Raw genomic sequence first — 19,195 nt, 5'->3', positions numbered from 1 at the left:
CGCAATCTAAGGTTAGTATGCAGTACATACACCAAAACCACCCAAATTAATTAATGATAATTAATTTAGTAGTATTTAAGTAGTATTTAGCTTAGACAGTTGAAAAGACTTAAATTTAGCAGTAATACCTTGTTAATACTCTTGGAAAACAGGTGAAAAATACTAAGAACAATACATTTTACTATTCTCTATAGAGCACAGAACATTGTTTGTTGAAAGAAACTTATTTAACATGTCTACTCCATCACTTCTAGATATAATACTACACAAGAAATTGGGGATAGAATATAAGAAATGTCAATCAACTAAATGTCCATCGAAGTAAGTGGCTAGTTGAGTTATGGCACTGCCATGTGGCGGAATTCTGTCTATGCTATTGAAGAAAGAATGCGGGTAATCTGTGAGTGAAGATGAAGAATGAGAATAAAATGTGCCAAACTGTGTGCATTCCATCCCCTTTGTGATATTCTTGGAAGTGGAAAGAAAAATGCACATTATTATAAGCACATAAAAATATTTGAGGATTACCTAAGAGATCCTTGACCATGATTTTTCTTCTGAGAAGGAAGACTGGGGTTAGTCAGCAGGGTAAGAAGCTTCATAGTATATATTTTTATATTTTGAATTTTTAAAATTATATCCATATACTGTTCTAATAATAAACAATGTAGTTGCTATACCGCACAAACTAAAGGGTCCATATTAAATTGTATGCATTTTAATAACAATGCAGACATTTCACAGAATACATTCTTACCTTTTTGTATTTATGTGGATATGTACATCTTTCGATCGTTCCCTGGGATGCTCCACGATTGACGTTTCCTAATCTTTCTTCCAAGTGAATCAGTTCCTGAAGGTGAAGAATAACTAGTATTAAAAGCCAAGACGATTTTCCTGGGACAGCACTGTTAATATTGCAAAAGAAATCAAGTTCCATATTTATAAACCTGCAATGTAAATACAGTGTTTAAAAAGCCATAGACAGTAAAGGCACATGACTGCATATAAATTTTTTCTCAGCCAATTAGAAGTGGTATGAGAAAGTTATTCTCACAGACCAGGGCAACACATCCCCACAGAGCACTACATAAGGCAGTGCGCACGCCTGTGGAAGAAGAAACCATGACGGCAAAACAGGGCACAAATCCACCAACAGCTCTAAGTTCGACTGACTCCAACTTACAAACTGACATGAAGAGATAAACCAAAACTTGAAATCACATTCAAATGACCTGTTCTTCCTGAAAATTCAAGAAGATATTTAGCTACAAATGAAATTACTTTATCTCCAGCAATATTTTTCTAAATATTAAGCTTAGTCAAAAGCATTAAGGTTGCCCCCCCCAACATTTAATAGTATGGTTATTTATTTGATATTTAAATTGATTTAATAAATTTCCACATTTCTCAAATTAATTGTTTTCATTTACTCTTCTTGAAATCCTTGGGTAATTTTTAAAAAATATTTTATCTATTTTCTTTTTTTAAAAGGTTTTATTTGTTTATTCTCCAAAAATGGGGAAAGGAGAAAGAAAAACACTGCTGTGTGACTGACCAGTTACCTCTTGCACACCCCCAACTGGGGACCCGGCCCACAACACAAGCATGTGCCCCAACCGGGAATCGAACCCAAAACCTTTTGGTTTGCAGGTCAGTGCTCAACCCACTCAGCCAGACCAGCCAGGGCCCTTGGGTAACTTTTGACACTAAGATTAATACTGCTGCCCTGGCTTGTGTGACTCAACAGATTGAGTGCCAGCCCATGATCCAAAGTGTCGCCAGTACAATTCCCAGGCAGGGCATATGCCTACGTTGCAGGCCAGGTCCCCATGGAGAGGGCACAAGAGGCAACCACACATTGCTGTTTATCTCCTTCCCTTTCTCTCGCTCTGAAAAAAATAAATCAATAAAATCTTTAAAAAAGATTAATATTGCTTATAAACATTTCTATAATAGCCCCTAAAAGCAATATAAAAAATTCAGACATTTTACTGCCTTCTGACGCCCAGTCACTGCAGCATCCCTACATAACTGTATTAATAACACATACATTCTCCCTGTGCATTAAAGGTACTGTGGTGAATATCTTCATTAATTTTATTACAAACCTCGAAATTGCCCCTGAAAGGACCTCTGAATGATGTTCCATCCAAGCCTGATGAAATGTATCGGATATGAGGGTAGCCTGCCATGTCAGGAACCTATTTTAACAGAAGAGATAAGTTAAACCAATTTAGCACCAGCTCCAGTTCTACTGTTAACACTGAATAATTGAGACACTTGTCTCTATCCAGCTCCTCACAAAACTCAGCTTCAATAAGTCTATATAACTAAGCATTCTGTTACAAGGTTAGGTTCCTCTCCAACTATAATCTTTTATCTAACAGCTCTGAAAATGTAAGTCAGATGAAAAAGAAAGAAATAGCTGCTGCATGAGGCAACAGGTTTCTTACGCTTGTTTTATTTTGCATGAAGAATCCAAAGTACAAAATACCCAATCAAGACTGATAGTAGCCTAAACACATTAAGAGTAAAATTTTCTCTTTTTCATTTTTTGAGTTTTTGTTTATTTAGTTCTAGAAAGATGTGTATGTGAGGAAAAACAGAAGGAGAGAAACATCAGTAGCTCTCACGCCCCCAACAGGGACCTGGCCCGTAACTCAGACCTGTGCCCTGATGAGGAATCGAACCAGTGACCTTTTTACTTTGTGGGACGATGCCCATCCCACCGAGCCATGCCCGTCAGGGCAAGAGTACAATTTTCGTATAAGATCTTCTCAATCTGAGAGAGCTTTATCAAACAGTATTAAGCCATAGAAATGGGTAAAATTTTCCAACAAAACTTAACTTCTAGATAAAAGTTTCATTTCCCATCCTCTAATTCACTAAATTGCCAAAAGTAGCCCCACCCCACTTTTTGTTTGGCTCTGTTAGAGAAAGTTTTAACAGTGTTTTCTAATTTTTTGTTAGGTGTGGTCAATCCTCATTCTTCACAGATCCCTCATTGGCGAATTCGCCTACTTGATAAAATGTACTTCTGACTCCAAAACCAGTACTGGTGCTCTCACAATCATTCCTGGACAGGCACAAAGCAGTGAAAGTGGGGGATGCCCAACACGTGTGTCCCCAGCTGAGGCAGAATATGGCTCTGCCTTCTTGTTTCAGCTCTTATACTATCAACAAGTGTCTTTTGTGTGATCTGTTTAGTATAATGTTGTTTGCATTTTTGTGCTTTTCATTGGTGATTTTGTTATTTAAAATGGGCCCCATGCATACTGCTTAAGTGCTGGCTATTGCTTTTAGGTGCAAGAAGGCTGTGATGTGCCTTATTGATGAAATAAATGTAGACAAGCTTCATTTAGGCATGAGTTATGGTGTTGTTGGCTGTGAGTTCAATGTTAATGAGTCAACAATATACATCAAATAAAGTACCTTTAGACAGAAATACACATTAAAACAAGGTTATGCATTGATATGTGTTATGACCAGAGACTTGCTGTAGCCTAACTCTGTATCTACCCTGGGAATAACAGCTCAGTATTCACTTAGCATTTGCAGCAACTTTACAGAACATAACTACTGTGAATAGCAGGTCAACTCTATTAGGAAAGGGAAGATTCTAGGATAGAGCACCATTCTTCCATCTGTATATGTAATTCTCCAAAACTATTTTTAAATCAACCTCCACTGAATCACAGCAAACCTCCAACAATTTTTATAGCTTTAAAAGACATATAATGGTAAAGAATTTAAAATAAGCAATAACTTTTAACCTTCAAATTGCCTATTATATAAATATCTCCAACTTTCCTTATAATCCAGATCAATATTGCTCAGCTCTCGGCAGATAACCCAACCTGCTATACATCTCCAAGGAAATGAAAAAAAAAAAAAAAAAATCAGAAGGGAACTCCTGCCCCCAAATTACATAAACCTTCACCTCCTTGTAAACCCTCCCGAGTCTACTTTCTCTGGCTTTTATGGATGAACTTCCTCTTTCTCCTATTCAAAATTCATCTCTATCACCTGATCCCTTCTCCTGTTTCTGCACCCTGGGTATTCCACCCCGCTCTTCAATATTTCCAAAGAAGTCCTCTCTAATGTTGTTGCCTTAAATCTAAAATACCTTCAAGTTTCTCTAAACCTAAGTCAACTTCTTAATCCTGCTGATTTTCAACCGTACTGCTCACCTTCCCTCCACAGCCAAGCTCACATTCAAGCACCTGGTGTTCAGCATCCTCACATTCCCGCCTTCCTTACTGTGATCTAGGAGCACCCCATCTCCATCCCTCACCACTACTAAAACCACCCTGACAAAAGTCACCAATAACAGCTCCAATGCCAAATAAATGCATTCCACATTTTTCAAACTTCATTTTTTGGGGGGTAAGACACTACTGACTATATTATTTTGACATTATTCTACCTTTGTTTCTCCTCAACTTCTCCAGTCAGTTCTCAAAACCCTTTGTTTTAAGTACAGCATTATCGTTCCCCAAGGGCTTTTTCAATCTCTTGTCTACACATTTTTCCTGGAAATCTAATCCTCTGCCATAGATTCCTGTATTATGACAGATATGTGACACATACATAGCATACACTGGCTGAGCACATCTCTAACTCAAGTATCAGTTTCTGGTTTGAAGCCCAAACCATAAACTTAACTTCCTACTGGACATTCCACCTCGATACACACAGTTATCTCAGATTCAGTACATCTGAACCTAACTCCCCTAACCCCTCCTTAAACCATCATCTAATCTCCAGCTCAGTGAATGGCACAACTACACACCTAATAACCCAAGCTAGGAATCTCGAAGTCATCCTAAATATCACTCAAATGTGTCCTGTCATTTTTATGGCAACTGCCATTTGCCTTTGTTCAGGGATTTATCAACATTACCTCTTCCACTATAATGTGCTAACTAGTTCCTTCCTCCCACCCTGAAATCAATTTTCCGCACAGTTGAGGAGGGGGTTTTTCTAAGTACAATCTGATTAAATGACTCTAAAACAGAAATACAATCAAGACCTTTCTATTTCAATGGTTCATGAATCACAGATTCTTGGCAGGGCAACATTATTTCATATTGCTAATTTACCTTCACCCTTAAGAGCCAGAAATTCCAACTTACTTGGGGTTGCTATACTTACTCTATTTGACAGCTCTTTATATGCCATAACCACTGTAAGAGCACCATTCTCAGTTCCAAAGCCTGAGAAGTCACGTGCATAACACAGCATCACGGAAACCTTCCCTGCAGTGTCTCTGCCACCACAAGACCAAACTACTCCCCTCTCTGTGCCACTTTTATAACTAGTATGTTTTATGAATAGCAAACAACATATTTTTGCTAATCTTGTTCTTTAGAATACAAACTGGTATCAACAAAATCTGAATCTGTTCAAATCAGATATAGAGAATTAATATAGCCCTTCTGTAAATCAGAGAATACACTATGAATGCATCAGAACAGACGACTTAGCATTATGAAAAATAAATCACATGTCCTAGTGATGGTGGACCAAGATGGTCATCTTGGTATAAAAGAAAAAACTGCCATTTTTACATTAAGAAAAGTTTTACAATACATACAGCTATTAATATATCTAATACCTTTTTCTAAAACAATTTCCTCCAATAAATATTGGAAATATTTATTTCCAATAAATATTTAATTTAGGAAAAAAGAAATCCTTTAAGAAGAGTATGTCAGAATTTTGGAAAACTTTTATTTTACCATTAAAGGAAGTGCTCCTAATTGGAGGTGATGAAGTCGAGGTGGTGCATGGTAATGGGCCAAGTGAGGGTGCAAAGCTCCAGGTGTGTAAGTAGCTGCGGTCACTCCAGCTTCAATTCCCAGCTCCCTGACAAAGAATGATTCTAGTTTAACTTTCAGCCATCCTTGCAGTGTCTTTATTATCGACAGAAATGAGGAAGTACATTTACATTTTTAAAAGTACTCTAAAGTTTCTTAATAGATGTAAGTTGAGAAAAAATAATTTAGCCAAAAAGATTTAACTAATAATTTCAAATTCATTGCAGAAATTAAGACCCAAAAATTCAATTTTGTAACCATGAGCTCAAAGTTTTACATAGTTTCACATCTTACAAAGGAAGGAAATACAGTTGACCCTTGAACAACATGGGTGAGGACTGCATGAACCCACACGCATTTGTCAAAGGTCAACTGAATGTTGAATGGCTCCGAAGGTTCCTTCCAATCTAATAGTCTGATTCTGCTTTAGCACACAAAACATTTCACTTTTTTGGTTTACATGAATGTTACAGATGCTCCCGCATTTGTTGCATAGTGTCTCTGGGTTGTTGGCATCAAAGATAATGAGGAAAGCAAAGATTTCTATACCTTATAAAGCAAGGGTATACAAAATTTTAGAAACAGAATTGGTAAATGCCAAATCTTGATTTATTCTCATTTTATATTGTGCCTCAAAAGTCCTGTGGGTCAGGATCTAAACCCACTGCCTACAGACAACAGATTCAGAAAGAAAATTAATGCAAATCTGCTTCCATTCTTCTAGAAAAAGACCAGAAGCCTAAGAGGCTGGATTTCCCTTGTCAATAGCAGCAGTTAGGAGTTCTAAGGCAAATTTGAGTACAAAGGTGGGTAAAGAACTTGGAAAAATAGGATCCCCTTAGGGAGTTAATTTTGATGCTAGACAACCCTGAAAAACAAAACAAAACAAAACAAAACAAAAAAGCCCTACTCCTGTTTGACATGGTTTCCTGACCCAGAACTGGAGCTCCTACACTTTTATCTCCAGGTCTCTTTAACTCACCCACTCAAAGCTAGGCTGCAATTCAGTTTCTCCCCTTTAGCATTCTACATGGCATTCCACTACAAAGCATCTCTTCTCACAGTTTTTACCACAAGCTGCTGAGCAGAACTTTAAAATAAACAAGATACTGACCAGGCAGACCTCTCTGGAGCCTGTCGAGGATGTGAGGACATAGTCTGAGGCACATGAATATGATGCCCATGACCATAGTTTGGGTGCATCCTATGCGGATGGGGTGGGGGGCGTTCATGTGCCCGCCTGGAAACACAGAACACAAAAAGACCACTGGAAATAATTGAATAATTGGTTATTTCTTAATGTAGGAAACAATCTGGTATTAATATTACAAACATCTATAGATCAGTCATAAAATTATAACAATAAATTTTAAAAAGTCACATAAAATTAATGATTAATAATCAATCAAGAAACCATAATCTGCAAAATTCTCACTGCCCTTTTATTACAATGCCTCCAATTCAAACATCATCTAAGGAAAAAGGCAATTTTAACATTACTTTGTATACCTTCTTTACAGTATTTTAAATAATAGGAATTGGGTAAAAATAAAATTAAAAAATTTAAATAACCCAGCAAATACTGCAGACAAAAAAGAAGTTATTTTATGTAAACATTTAGGCAGAAAAATGGAGGCTATTTTGTTTGCTTCACTTTTGTATTATAACATTCATCCATTTTAATGGATAAAACTTTTAGGAGAAAAGCACTTTAACCTTGTTCATTTTTTTCAAACACATGTAAAGTACATGTTAATATCATCTAAGATCTGAGAAAGTGTTAGCAGCTCCATTCGGAGTCTTTATTCTGCATCCCAGATTATTACCTTTTCTCTTTCTAGTCTTAAATCAGTCAAATTTACAAATGTAAATGGTCATGAAGTTTTAAATATTTTTTTAAAGTTCCAGGTAGTAATTTTTATAGTGTAATTTTTCTTTTCTATTAGTTTTTAACACACAGAGTTTGCATTTTTAATTTTAATGACTAAAAAAAGTATACTAGAAGACACGAATGTTACATTGGCAACTTTCTATATAAGGGTTACTATATTAGAGCTGCAATAGCTGCCAGAGATTCTGGACATAATCTTAGGTTATATAACTAAAGGGAACAGCTACACAACTACTAGGTCATTGAGGATATCATGAGTTTTGCAAACATTCTGTAGGGGCCAAGTAGCACATACTGTTGACTCTATAGGCCACCTGGTCTCTGTTGTAACTACTTAATTTAGTCTTTGTAATGTGAAAAAAGCCATAGACAATACATAAACAAACAAGTGTAGCTGTTTTCCTATAAAACTTTATTTACAAAAACAGGTAGGCAGCCCTGGCTGGGTAGTACAGTGGTTAGAGCACTGTCCCATACCCCAAGGCTGAGGGTTCGATCTCTGGTCAGGGCACATAGAAGAAACCAACCAATGAATGTATAAATAAGTAGAACAACAAACTGATGTCTCTCTCTTCTTCCCCCTCCCTAAAATAAATAATAAATAAAAAAATAGGTAGGCAGAATTAGACCAACAGAGTTTACTGCCCTAAACTAGAAAATCAGATCCTGAATTTGCAAAATGAAAAGTTCAATTATAATCTCTTTCATTATTTGTGGATTGTAATATTTTAGTGTTTAAATTTATAAATATGCTAAGGACTAGTTTTTCAATATCAATATCCAAAAATGCTACTGATACTCTTCTTTCTTCTGATTGGTAACATATAATAAATCAAATTACGTCTACCATAACCTTATATCTTGTTCCCCAGGATCATCAACTCTACATTTTCCTTTACTATGGAATAGTACAGAAATAAACAAGGGATTGGTTTGCAAAAATAAATGACCCTGCATCCTATCCTGAAAATGGTTTGATTCACTAAATAACCTGATATAAAATTGTTTTATCAACACCTACAACTCAGGATAAGAGGAAGATTCTGGTTAGTAAGGGATTAATTTCCTACAGAACTGAGAATTTAATCTGGTTCCACCACTTCTACAGATTTCATAATTTTAAAGACCAGTAGAGACAGAAATAACATCAATAAAGTGTGATTATCTTTTTAAAAACGTGAAACATACGTTGGATGCTGCATCATCCTCCTCCTTTGCACTTCCATCCTCTGCATCACCTCATGAGGATGTAGTCTCTGTGCTGGAGGTGCTGTGGCTGGAATATGGTGTGAAATTGGCTGGTGTGAGGGAGGAAGATGCTGAGGGATTGGTGCAGCTGTGCTGGCTAAATGAGTTGGGGGTGGGGGTGCCACCGGGTGAGATGTTGCATGAGAAGACATTTGAGAATGAAAAGCATGGACAGGATGAGGAATAACATAATCCACTTGGGGTGGAGGCTGAGTCTGAGGAGGAGGGTTTCCATGAGAGTGGGGGCAGGCAGAGGCTTGATGATGAAGTGGTCTTGTCAAAGAAGCATCTGTAGAGAAAAACACAGGCACCACACAGTTGAGTACATATTGCTATTATATATTACCGTTGGATTAAATATATTAGCATGTACTTAATTTTTATGAATACTTTATCAAGTCTGTTCAATTCCGCTCTGCATCCTGCTTTCTCTGAATAATCTTCAGTATCTTCTCATGTCAATATTTATATCTTTACTTCATTCACAGCCTCACAGTATTCTACTACAGGAATGTACCAACATTTATTGAAGAAATCTCCATTGATAAAAATTAGAAGCTAGGTAAAACTAGTAAGTCCGAGAAAACCATGGAATTTAGTTAACAATAATATATCGCCCTGGCCAGGTAGCTTAGTTGGTTGGAGCATTATCCTGATACGCCAAGGTTGTGGGTTCAATCCCTGGTCAGGGCACACACAAGAATCAACCAATGAAAGCATAAATAAGTGGAAATAACAAATTGATGCCTCTCTCTCCCTTCCTCTAAAATAAATATTAAAAAATACCAATGTTGGTTACTTTTATCAAATGAACTATAGTAATGTGAGATATTAATAACAGGAAAAACTAGATGTAGGGTATACAGGAACTCTCTGAGCTATCATCTCAAGTTTTCTCTAAATCTAAAACTGTTCTAAAAATTAAAGTTTAGCCTTGGCTAGTGTGGTTCAGTGGACTGAGTTCCAGTTTGTAAACCAAAAGACTGCTGGTTTGATTCCTGGTCAGCACACAAGTCTCGGCTGCAGGCCAGGTCCCCAGTAGGGGGCATGCAAGAGGCAACTACTCTATGTATCTCTTGCCCATCGATGTTTCTCTCCCTCTCAATAAATAAATAAATCTTTAAAAAATAAGATAAAGTCTAATATTTTTAACAAAATAAAAGCAACCCGAATGCTGCATTAAACATCTGAGTGTATGATCCACCTTGTGCTCACACTGTTTCATATACCCATGTACTAGTGTACACGTGCACGCACACACTACAGTAATTATGGACAATTATTGTAACATAAATTCCTATAAGCAGTTCTGAATCTAAGAGAATAAATCAGATACCAGTTGACAAAACACCCTTCCCAAAAGGTTACTGTAATTAGTATTTTCATTAACAGTACACGAGTATTTGATTACCCCTACACTATCACTAAATTTTTAAAATGCCCATATGAGAAAAATCTTGTACTTATTAACCATTTATGTTTCTTCCAAAATTACCCATTCATATTCCTAGCCTACTGTTCACCTTTTTCTTGTTAATTTGTAACTATTTTTTGTATACATGAGGCATAAACATTTTCCCAAATTGTCTTTTGTTAATTACAGCCATTCACAAGTTTTCTTGCTTTTGTGTAGTCAAATGTGTACATTATATATTTCTAAATACATAAACCGTGTTTTCCTCTATGATTGACTGGTACAGAGCACTATAGAAGGGTAGGGAACTCGCGAGTCCTTCTGGGCAAGACTGCAAAGATACTCTTTAATTGCTGCTTGTCCCTTTCCCCACCCCGTGCCATTTTTCCTGCACTACATTAAGAAAGTGAAGAGATGTATTTGCCAGGCACACGTCATGGAAATCAGCCCTTTATAACGATAATCTCCCCCATTTCTTCACTCTGAATCTTCGTGTTTCACAGTGACTGATGCAAGTCCCTCTGAAGAATGTATCTCTCTCTTATTCTGAGAGATACACATCTGTTCGAGGTCTAAAAAGACGGTTGTCTCCTCCTTGGATTTCAGTTTGAATCTCATCTTAGTTGGAAGATTTTCTCAGTAGTCTGGTATGAAGCTATGGCCATTCTTCAGTTTCATTATAGAAGACTTTCCTTCATTCTCTAACTGTTGATTCAGTCAGCAGGTTAGCACAAACACTCATTTAGCCCTATTTTCAAAGGAAACCTTGCTACCGTGTATTTCAAGAAAACTTTCACTAGCTCAACAGGGTTGTGAGACAAATTTTTAAACTTTTTTCCCTAAAAGTTATGTTTTCAAATTAATGCTTTATTCTAAGAAGTCACAGAGCACTTTTTTCAGTTTCACTTCAAAGGTTTCTATAATCATTATGGAAAAAATAATGCTCACAAATATTACAAAATTTTAAAGTTTTGTTTCAGAATGAATTTATTAAACTCTTCAGCAATTGTTTTATTTTTCATCTTTATTGAGATATAATTAACAAATACAATTGTATATATTTAAAGTGTACAATATGATTTGACATATATACTTTGTGAAATAATTATAACAATCAGGTTAATTACACACATCCATCACCTCACATAGTTACCTTCTTTCTGCGTGTGGTGAGAACATAAATCATTAGAATTCACTGTTTAGCTACCCAAAACAGACTGCTAAACACTATAGAAAAATGACATTCTGCACCCCTACAGACAATTTCCCTCCCTTCTCTATTTTATGTGTTCTTGTCAGTTAAAACAGAAAAGTTCTTGATATTACTTCCTAAAAGTTCAATATGTTACGTTGACCCAGCAATCTCATTCCTAGGAAGTTATCCTACAGAGAGATTGAAAAACTACAAGCAATTTAAATGTCCATCAACAAAGGACTGATTTAATATATAATGGAATATTATAAAGGTATTAAAAACAATGAGCTAAATTTTGTGTGTTAATATAGGAAAAATCTTGATGCATTGTTGAGTTTAAAATCATCGACAGATCAAAAAGCAAGCAAATTATGTTTACTACGATCCCATTTTATATATATATATATATATATATATATATATATATATATATATATATATATGGCCCTGGCTGGTGTGGCTCAGTGGACCGAACACCAACCTGCAAACTGAAAGGTCGCCAGTTTGATTCCCAGTCAGGGAACATATTTGGGTTTCAGGCCAAGTCCCCAGTTGGGGGCGTGTGACAGGCAACAGACCCATGTGTCTCTCGCACAGTGATGTTTGTCTCTCTTCCTCCCTCCCCCATCTCTAAACATGTATGTATAAAGTGTATACATATATATATTCACGCATGCATATGCACATACATTTGTGTGTAAAAATAAAGTTTCTAACAGGTTTTATAATAAGCTATAAATACTTCCTACCTCTGATGTATTAAGATTAGTGGGATATGGGGAGAAGGGCTTTTAACTTCTCATTTTACATCATTCTACAGTTTGAACTTCTTAGGATGTATACTACACAACTTACTTTTATGATAAATCAAATTTGTCTAAAACGTTTCTTTATCAGGACATTTAAAAAGAAATGGATTTACTATGGAATGTCTCAGTATATTATTTTTAAAGAGGAGGGACACAAAACCACACATTTTGAGTACCCCCAAAAAGATAATCAACTGAAGATGAGTATCAGCAAGTACTACAAATCAGCCTATGTAAATATATCATACAAACTATTCATACACAGAATCTGCCCATTTGTCAACGCTTTACAAAACTTGTTTCAAAACCTGTTTTCCAGCTTACACTCTAAATTTTAAGTTGCATTACTGTAATGATAAATGATATATCACCAGGTTTCACTTTACAAATTCTGGTTCAACTCTAGTTATGTCTATAGCATACAGACTTTAAAAATTACAGAAATGAAAGAATAAATCTAAGGACATAAAATACTGAAAATTATCCCTTGCATGTAATCAGAACAAAAGCTTGGTTTATTCCTGGCATGAATTTCCAGTTTTTAAATCAAAGTATTTAGGTTTCCATTTGATTATTAGTCTGATTTAACAAGGTAGCAAACATATGTTACATAGCCTAAGGGCATTTCTCATTTCTTATGATATAACAGATTTCAATTTCTTTAGAAAAGTCATATCTGATTCCATTTTAATTGCCTGCATCAAACGAGTATGGAAAACCTCTTTTGCATTTGTAAAGCTTTTGTCAAGGAATTCTAATGCCCCAGTTAAGCTTACTTAGAATTCTTATTCAAAATTTACTTCCTCTGTCTGGAAACAACTACTAAACTTCCAAATTCCCCATTACTCGGAAAGGATAAATCTAAATTTCCTAAAACTTCCTTATATAGGGTTCTAATGTGCCATTAAATGTATCTTAATTTCATAGATACTAAAATGTAAATGTCAGAATGTAAAATAAAAGAAGATACTTTTTAATTTTCCTGACCCTTTTAAATAACATCTGACCTTTTTGCCTTAGAAGACTGTTTAAGGATGTGGGGTGAAGGGAAGATGAAATGGGAAAAATGCACCCCAGTCTTAGGCCAAAGAAATACTAAAAATCCATAAATTAAGATTATTGAACAGTTATTTCATGGAGGAATGTAAATGCTTCATTTATTTGCCTCTAAGGTTTTTGCCTGTTAAGTGTATACTTACAAGGAGGTGGCATATAATGTCGACATGATGACAGTGAGGCTTGTGCAGGGGGCTGGGGCTGGGGCTGCGCAACCATACTTGATCCATAACCGTCTAGTGATAATGGCTGGCTCGGGGCAGCAGCAGCAGCCTGATGGCCAAAGATTGCAGCTCGGGAAGAAGAAACTGGGCAGCAGGGGTCAAATGCAGATGCTCCGTGAAAACCAGCACTTCCATGACTTCTGATACTACTGTTGCTCAGGTCTACTGGCAAAGCCTGCTGTACAAAGAGGAACTGTATTTTATCTTTCTAAAGTTTGGTCAAAACATTGTTTCATGTTATGTTATGAGAGTAGTGCTAATGCTATATAGAAAACAGAATCTTTGAATTAAAAATTTGAAAATGGTAAACTTTTAGTGTGAAGATCTATTTAATACCAAGAAAATACTGTGTATCTTAGTCCGTAAAAATTGTAGTGATTATATACTTAAAATCTATTATCAATTTTTAAAAATCAAACATAAGATAATGCTACAAGATGAAAAAAGTTAATTATTATTTTAAGGTCTATTTCTCTTCCATTATCTAGACCTCAGAAAGATGGAAAACTTTTCTATCATACTTCCATATTCTCCTTTATCCCAAAATTCTGATTAGTAAGTTAGGACTTATTTAAAAAACATAATCACACTACTGAAAACATTTGGGTTCTAGGTAAAAACTTGACTGTCCTATTTCTAAACTGTATGTAGCAAGCATTCAACTGAACCTCTAATAGGGCAAACATTACCCAAGATAACAAAGGGCATACAATTCCTTTCAGTAGAAACATGACTTTAGGGAAGGCCCATTTGCTAAGTTGGAAAATAAACCAAAGAGTCTACTCAGCAGTAATTAAGATTTTTCCCAAAAGCACTTTGAAAAGTCCTAATTAAAACACTTTATCATCTACTCTAGAGCAGGTTCCAAGAAGAACTGCTTCTTTGTTTTCTCAAGTAATTTAAATACAAAGCTTTTGCTTAGTGTTCACCACAGCTGTAATTTTAAAACTATAGCTAAAGGATATAAAGATTTGGTGCCATATATGGGATTATATACAGGAACCATTCAATACAGGAAGGACAGGGGCTGGAGCTGGAGGTAAAGCTGGGGTAATATTAGAAGCCCAGGTCACCCAAGGGTCCAATGAGGAGGCATAGTGGTCTTTGTTCTTTCATGGGGCTCTAGGCTCAGGGGACAATAGGAAAAACCTGTAGATGCTAAAAGGGAAGGAAAAAGATGGTACAGGAGAAGCTGCAGGAAGGTGAAAAGGAAGGGGTCCTTTCTTCTATATTATGTGCCTACAACTGATTATGGTAATGTCTGGCCCCCTTTTGAGTTGGCAAATACAATACACGTCCTCAATTTGGGTAAAGTTTAAGAATAACATTGTAAGGTCATGAGTGTTTATTGATGGTTCAAATCCTTTCCCTATTTTCCTATTTACACTAAAATTTTGTAAATGTACTAAAGTACCAACATACTACGAAGGTGAGCAAATTTCCTATCTTCTTCTCCAGTCACTGATTAAGAACACTCCCAGAGAGTGAGTAAGTAGGGTGAAGGTCCTCCTGGAAGGAACCGAAGGGAAAGTTAAAAGTAAAGAATAAAAAGAAAGGGGGAAAAACCAACAAAGAGAACACTCTTTTTTTCACAATTCCAACAATTCGTTCAATTCTATTCTAGAAGGAAAAGGGAGTGTAAGCAAGATGGGTACAGAAATGGCAAATATTATTTTGTTACAGAGATTGTAAGTAATGCACAACACTAAACTATTCTTTCAAAAGATAAAGAAGCTACGCACAAAGGAGTAAAAGAGCTACAAGGGGACAAGTGACCACTGTAAATTCTTTGTTGTCAGGCTTAACACTCCCCACTCTTTCTCTGCCTGCCCACCACCTGGCATCAATCATAAGACACCACACAATCACAAATCCTCAGATCAGTCTGTGTCTCTCACTCCTCACTTCCTGCTCAGCCCACACAGGTCTCGACTAGTGGCTATCTATCCTCCAGCCATATATAGTCATAGTACCCACGACTACACGCATGTGCCTAACTTCGGAGTCCACCAAGGGTCTGCACAAGTCTTCCAGCTGCATTCAAAACACACCCTCTGTTCGTTCTCCTTCATCCCCACTGTCACCATTGAATGCCCAATCCTGCTGATTTTCCTCAAGTTTTGTGTGCAGTCCAAACCCCTCCACTCAGAGATAGATTATATTTATTTTACAATGAACAGAAATGTAAAAGAGACTCTACCTATAATTAAGTCAGTAAGGCTGAAAGAAAATGTGGCATACACAACTGATCTCTCAAACCAGCTGTATTACTTTACTGCTTCAATAATATTCTGTGAACAAAGGACCCACCGTTTGGCAGCTCTTGAATGAATGTGGGAGAAATCGGTCTACTTCTTCACCATTTTCTACTATACTTATAAATCCCTCTTCAGCACAAATTTCTAGTAAAAGGAAATTTTGCTTTAAGCAGGGCATTTCATTCAGTCCACTGAAAAGTATTCCTTCTGCTTCCTTGCTCCCAGGAAGTAAATGGGTCTAGATGATCAGCAGATGTTAATACTTAGAAATGTTACCAAAACCAAAACATCATCTAAAATCTCTACATTCATATTTCCCACTACACCCTTTAACATTTCCTCTTGATTACAGCAGCCAGTATTTTTTTTAAGGATATACCCCTCTTTCTTAATTATATTTTAATTCGTCAGATCCAGAAGAGATAACTGTCAAAAGTTAAAGATGAAGCAAGTACTTCAGGAAAGGTCAAGGGATGTAGAAAAGCCATTGCTCTGAATTTTCTTTTTAAAAATTTTTATTGAATTAATCGGGGGGACACTAATAAAATGATAGGTTTCAGGTGTACGAACCTGCAACACATCGTCTGTATACTGTACTGTGTGTCCACCACCCCAAATCAAGTCTCCCTTTATCCCCTCCTCTACCCTCTTCTACCCCGCCACCACCTTTTCCATATGATCTCTGGCAATCTCCAGTCTGTTGTCTGTGTCTATGAGAGTTTTGGGTTTTTTTGCTTAATCCCTTCATCTTTTCCTTTTTGACTTTTTTCCTAGCATATAGGTCAGTTACCATTTTAACTTGAAATTACATTTTGTTTTTTTTAAAGTATGTGCCACCCAGGTTTATCATAATTGTAAACAGAGACAACACAGTAAGTGAAAATAGCACATGTAATTTGACTTAATTTATCCCATGTGACCACCAATACTAACTTAGTATTATTTGACATTTTAAGCACTCACTGCTATCAACTAATTTACTGAATTACAATTTTTTGCTGACATTTCAATTCCCCATTTAATGAAAAATGTCACCTGCTCCTGAGAATCTCTGCCACAGGTCTGCATCTGAGAAGGCTATTTATTTCTAGAGATGAGTGGTGAGTATAAAGAGCTCCAGAATAGGAGGTAAAGGGGTAAAAACTGGGAGAATTTCCCAATTTCTCATGATGCAGGTTCACACTGCAGTTTCAACACCTTGTTTGAAACACAATTCCAAAGATCATATTCACCTGTATTTAACTCAAAACACCAAAAACCATTACAGAATAAAAAATACTAGTATCATTTCTGATTTTCTACATTTCTGGTCCCTTCAATTACCTGCAATAATTTAGACCATCAAAGAATCCTAGAGATTTAACTAAGAAAAAAGAAATCACAGACCACTAAATTAGGCCACTTTTGTGTGGGCTACAGAATAGTGAGCTATTTAGTATATAAAATTTATCGTTGAGGATTTGTTTTCCTGGGGGAAAAAATCACTATTTTAAAAATTTAAGAAAAACTCATCAAATTCCACATACCTGGTCATGGTAGCTGGTACCAGAACTAGTATTTGCTCCACAAGGTGCTTGTACTTGTGGAGGTCTCTCCACAGGGCACGTAGGATCACTAAAGGAGGGAGAAACTGGGACAGCTGGGTGAGGAGTATGATGGTGGTGGTGATGGTGTTGAAAATGGTGGCCATGCTGTTGAAAGCAACTTGTGTGGGGATGTCCTAATGCATGGTGATTCTGTGACGACCCTCCACATGGCGAGTGCTGAGGACAGCAGGAAGGTAACCTTGGCATTGCAGGAGGGCCATTTTCCATTACAGCACTAGATGCAGTTCTCCTCAAGTCATCTTGTAACAGAAAAAAAATGCACAGAATAAGCAAGTGATCAAGTATCACTGTGTAAAAAATAGGCCCTGTATATAAATAAGTAAATAAAAAATTAAGAAATCTTTAGTAAATTCAAATCTCTGTAAATAAGAATATGATAGTGCCACATTCTTAACATACATCTCATATAATTTCAGGCAGTGTCTTCACTGGGATTTTCCTGAAAGCCTAAATTCTTCAGGAAGCTCCTATTTATCATGATGTTTAAATACAGCAATAGATCATCTTTTCCTAGGTCGTAACGAACGGCTAGTTTTAAGTTGCATTTTTAAAATTCTACAATATTATGTGAGTCCTTCCATCACATGCAACAAGGCAAAGATTCTACTCCTGAGCTCCATGAACCACTGCATAATGCAGTCTGATACATACTTCCTTAACTCTTACCTTCTTAAGGCATCATCACCCAACTAAGAGCATACCTGGCTAAGTCTCACTAACTTCCAACAACTTTTCCCTTCCTCTGGCCTCTAAACTCAGACCTGTGAAAAATTACAGGTGTCTTATTAACGATCTAGTGATTTAGTGTTGAACAGTGGGAGAAAAAAGCTTGGAGTCAGATGGGCCTGAGTTCTAATCCTGAGATGGTCTAAACCTGAGCAATTCTACCTTAGTGAGCAATCCGAACTTAGGAAAGTTAATTAACCTTTCTCATCTAATTAAAAAGAGCAATTACTGCCTTGCAGGGTTGTTGCTAGAAAATATGACAGTCTTCTGGTGTGAAACATCCGAATCCTGATTATGCTCTCTGCCACATGTCCAGAGTTATTCTGAAAGTATGTCCTTCCATGCCAGAACTGCAAAAGTGCCCCCTGACGGTCTATCCCAGTGTTTCAGACTCATCTCAAACACAGCTTCCTCTCTTCGAACTACATATCATGTGGCATCTATGTAAAACAAATAAATATGAAGATAAAAATTTTTTAAAGATTTTATTTATTTATTTATTTTTAGAAAGGGAAGTGAGAGAGTGAGAGAGAGAGTGAGAGAGAGAGAGAGAGAGAGAAACATCAATGTGTGGTTGCTGGGGGTCATGGCCTGCAACTCAGGCATATACCCTGACTGGGAATCGAACCTGCGACACTTTGGTTCGCAGCCCGAGCTCAATCCACTGAGCTATGCCAGCCAGGTGAAGATAAAATTTTTTTTCCATAAAATACAGATATTAGAACCCAACCAGTGTGGCTCAGTTGGCTTGGCATCGACCCACTAAGCAAAGGGTCACCGGTTGGATTCCTAGTCAGGGCACATGCCTAGGTTGTGGGTTTGGTTCCTGATTGGGGTGCACCAGAGAGGCAACCAATCGATGTTTCTTCCTCACATTGATGGTTCTCTATCTTCCCCTCTCTCTAAAAAAATAGATATGTGTATCTATGTGTATGAATATATATA

General features: G+C 36.6%; 1 protein-coding gene and 1 long non-coding RNA gene across 2 annotated transcripts in view; one reads left to right on the top strand and one right to left on the bottom strand.

The window, feature by feature from the left end:
* Positions 1-19,195, bottom strand: part of RNF111 (ring finger protein 111) — an 87,774-nt gene that overhangs the window by 3,747 nt on the left and 64,832 nt on the right. Inside the window, 7 exon segments of the mRNA XM_028505357.2 lie at positions 758-853; positions 2,112-2,204; positions 5,745-5,871; positions 6,937-7,062; positions 8,902-9,250; positions 13,579-13,834; positions 17,444-17,763. Of these exon segments, the coding sequence (XP_028361158.1) occupies positions 758-853; positions 2,112-2,204; positions 5,745-5,871; positions 6,937-7,062; positions 8,902-9,250; positions 13,579-13,834; positions 17,444-17,763 (1,367 nt within the window).
* On the top strand, positions 280-18,723 carry LOC118502256. The gene is made up of 3 exons (XR_004904964.1): positions 280-296; positions 5,708-5,711; positions 18,284-18,723. It is a non-coding gene; the product is annotated as an uncharacterized LOC118502256 (long non-coding RNA).

The sequence above is a fragment of the Phyllostomus discolor genome, chromosome 1 (assembly GCF_004126475.2).
Source record: "Phyllostomus discolor isolate MPI-MPIP mPhyDis1 chromosome 1, mPhyDis1.pri.v3, whole genome shotgun sequence".
NCBI classification, from domain to species: Eukaryota; Metazoa; Chordata; class Mammalia; order Chiroptera; family Phyllostomidae; genus Phyllostomus; species Phyllostomus discolor.
The sequence above is the reverse complement of the archived record's forward strand: the minus strand, read 5'-3'. Positions and strand labels throughout refer to the sequence as shown.